The following is a 3,195-nucleotide window of genomic DNA, read 5'->3' as shown; positions in this document are numbered from 1 at the left end:
GTTTTTTTTTTTTTTTTTTCTTTTTTTTTGGTACCAGGGATCGAACTCTGGACCTTGTACTTGCAAGAGAGGCAGCGGAACCACTGAGCTAAATCCTTGGCCAGGTGAAGAGTTCTTTAACAATCATTACTACAACCTTAACAATTCATGTATCTACAAAACTCCATGTTACACTCTCTGGATAAAGACATATTGAAATACACATCACATCAGCACGAGACTATCATCTTTCCAAATGAAAAAATACATCATTATAAAAAGGACCAAGTCTTAAGATAAAATCTGAATGACTGAATTTTCAAGGGGTGCTAAGAAACTCAGCCAGCTATTTGACCTTAATATTTAAAAACATTTTTAAAACTATGGTATAAAAATCAGTCAACAGCTTATTATTCTGGTAGGTCTTACATATAATCATCGATATCACTTGTTTTTAAACTAGGCTCTAAGGAACCTTGTAATCCAGCTTTTTTGGAAAAGCAAGCACCACCCTCTCTTTAATTACTTTGCTTTTACATATTTTTATATGCTAGGCTCTCAGTTTGGATAATTTTTAAGATACGAAAATCATTCAGCTTTAAATTTTGATAAATTTAAAGTGACCCAGAATGTAATAAAAACCTTGTCAAATCTGGGGGATCCCATTTTCTATTATAGTTTACTAAACTTCAGTGCCTCCTAAAATGTCTTGACTTCTAAAAACAAGAAAGTGAACTCCCTAGGAGACCATAATAACCACATTCTTAACTAAAAATAAAAGGTGCCTACCTGAATTTACCAATAACCCTAGTAAGTAATAGAGAACACTTTCAAATCAAGAAGCTCAGTTAGGTAGTCTTAAAATGAAAAAAGTACACCTGTTATACATCAAGATATTCCCTGAATAACACAGGCAATAATCTCCAGAAACACTGTTTAAATTCTAAACCTTAATGTTTACACTAATACAGTGTGAAGTATGTAATTCCTAGGGTTGCATACTAAAGACATAAAATACTCATTTAATGAGGTTTCCATAGGAATGTAGCTCCCTTTGGTATCATTTGATAGTTCATTAAGAAGAGAGGCAGCAGCCGAGCTCCAAATGGAAAGATGATACATAGAATATTACCAACAAAAATTGGAGTTAAAATAATTTGCAAAATAATTTACATCTGTTGATATACCATTTAGATACTCAAAACTATGAGACAAGTGATGGAAATGGGAAGTACAGAAAGTAGCTATAGAAAAAAGGAGAGCTGAGTAGAGGTTAGTGAACAAATACACACCATCATCCATCAGGGCTCACTCTGTCTTACCTGAGGAGGAGTAGGTGTGGATGTGGGCCTTCCTATGGGTGGAGTGGGGTTTCGGCTGCCACCTCCAGACATAATCTCCTCAGTTATGTCTTTACCTCCCTGGTTTGGATCTCGAATTCTTATCTACAAGGTTAAGTAGAATGTCAAATGTACAGGCAGGCAGTTAGGTACAAGATTTATAGGTATATGATGAGCTAAATGTGCAAACTAAGAAACATAAAGTTGATAATCACATTAGATATCCTTAAAATCACAGATCCATGTGGAGTCACTCAAAACACTATAGGCTATTAGCACTGACATGAGCTAATTAGAATAAGTAAAACAGGGACATAATAGGCTGAAATTCTACGTCAAAAAGGCAAAAATTTGTACTTATTAAGATTAACAAATTGATTTTATGTACATTTAAACAAGGTTCATAAAACAGTTTTAACAAATAGAAGTTACTCTACAGAATGCAGTTTTAAATGCTCTACATAATTCTTCAGATTTTTTCTAACAATGAATATTATACATATATAATGATTTAGGAATAGAAATTTACCCTGCAAATAAATTTATATACAAGTACTCATGTAAGGACGCTCACTGTAATATTGTTTTCTTCCACCAGAGACACAGAAACATCATAAAGGCCAGTTAAGAACAGAGTAGTTAAGAAATAATCCTATTTCTTTACAAGCAGATCTCAAACAGCCAGGAAAAAGAATCAGGCAGATGTACATGTCCTGATATGGAATGATAATCAATGAATTGCTAATTGAAAAAATGAAAGATACAGAACAGTGTCTGTAATGTTCTTTTTAAGGCTATTTGTGCTTACAGATATCAGTGGGGATGGTGTGCTAGACTGAAGATGGGAATATCTGGATCCAGGTATCCCATGCCGGGACAGGGTTGAGGCATGAAGGGTGTTTCTGTTGTTCATTATCTACATAGCTTAATTAAGGGACTTTGGGCTTCTTGTGAATTTCAGAGAATTTATTAATAATGCCATATGGATCGAGAAGCTTTCCAGGGAACAAGTTCTTCAATGAGAATTTCTGTATCAGCTACTTTCTCAGGTAGAAATTTGTTTCTACTACAGTTTTAGTACTATTTTGATTAATTTATTCTAATTTCTCCTTCAGTAGTATCTATCATTTGTCTTCCATTTTCATTGTTACCTTTATTCACTGTTCTGCATCATGAAAAATATTGTTCAAGTTCAAAGTCTACCATGCAATTCAACATTTGTAAAGCAGTTTGTTGACTGTAGGGTGATGATACTCTAGTATATCATTTTCTTTCTTTTCTTTTTTTTTTCTTTTTTTTTTTTGGTACCAGGGATCAAACTCAGGACCTTGCGCTTGTGAGGCAGGTGGCAGAACCACTGAGCTAAATCCCCTGCTAGAATATCCTATTTCTTATGACATGTGCACAAAGAATTTTCTAATAATAAAGTACCAGGTTTTGAGCATCATTGATTTGGGGGGGGTAGCAGGGATTGAACTCAGGACCTTGCAAGGCAGGTGTAGCATCACTGACCTATTTTCCCGGCCTGGCAATCAATTTTTTTTTTCCTGGTATTGGGGATTGAACCCAGGACTTTGTGTTTGCTAGGCAAGTGCTGTGCCTCTGATCCACATCCCTGGCTCAAACATCATTAATTTTTTTTTTTTTATTGAGTTTATTGGTATATTTAGGGATACAGTACAGTTACATTCATTGTTGGGATCATGTACCTTTACATGGCAAGTCTTGATTCTCATTTTTTTCCCCTTACCTCTGCCCTCCCTTCACCCCCTCCTCCCCTCCCCATCTACAAACACTTTATTTTCATCTTTTCATTCTCTCACATTTTTTTCTTTTCCCTTTTTGTTCTTCCCCTACGTATCACACCTTCCCTACA

At 35.1% G+C, this 3,195-nt stretch overlaps 1 protein-coding gene across 18 annotated transcripts in view; it reads right to left on the bottom strand.

Moving 5' to 3' along the window:
- Positions 1–3,195, bottom strand: part of Eif4g3 (eukaryotic translation initiation factor 4 gamma 3) — a 304,279-nt gene that overhangs the window by 136,079 nt on the left and 165,005 nt on the right. For all 18 annotated transcript variants that reach the window (XM_033767671.1, XM_010626033.2, XM_010626034.2 and 15 more), the window contains one exon: positions 1,302–1,424. In XM_033767671.1, the coding sequence (XP_033623562.1) occupies positions 1,302–1,424 (123 nt within the window). The remainder of the gene's footprint in view (positions 1–1,301; positions 1,425–3,195) is intronic.

Source organism: Fukomys damarensis, unplaced genomic scaffold (assembly GCF_012274545.1).
Source record: "Fukomys damarensis isolate Sample0158 unplaced genomic scaffold, DMR_v1.0_HiC HiC_scaffold_23, whole genome shotgun sequence".
Lineage (NCBI taxonomy): Eukaryota > Metazoa > Chordata > Mammalia > Rodentia > Bathyergidae > Fukomys > Fukomys damarensis.
This window is presented reverse-complemented; position numbering and strand designations above follow the sequence as displayed.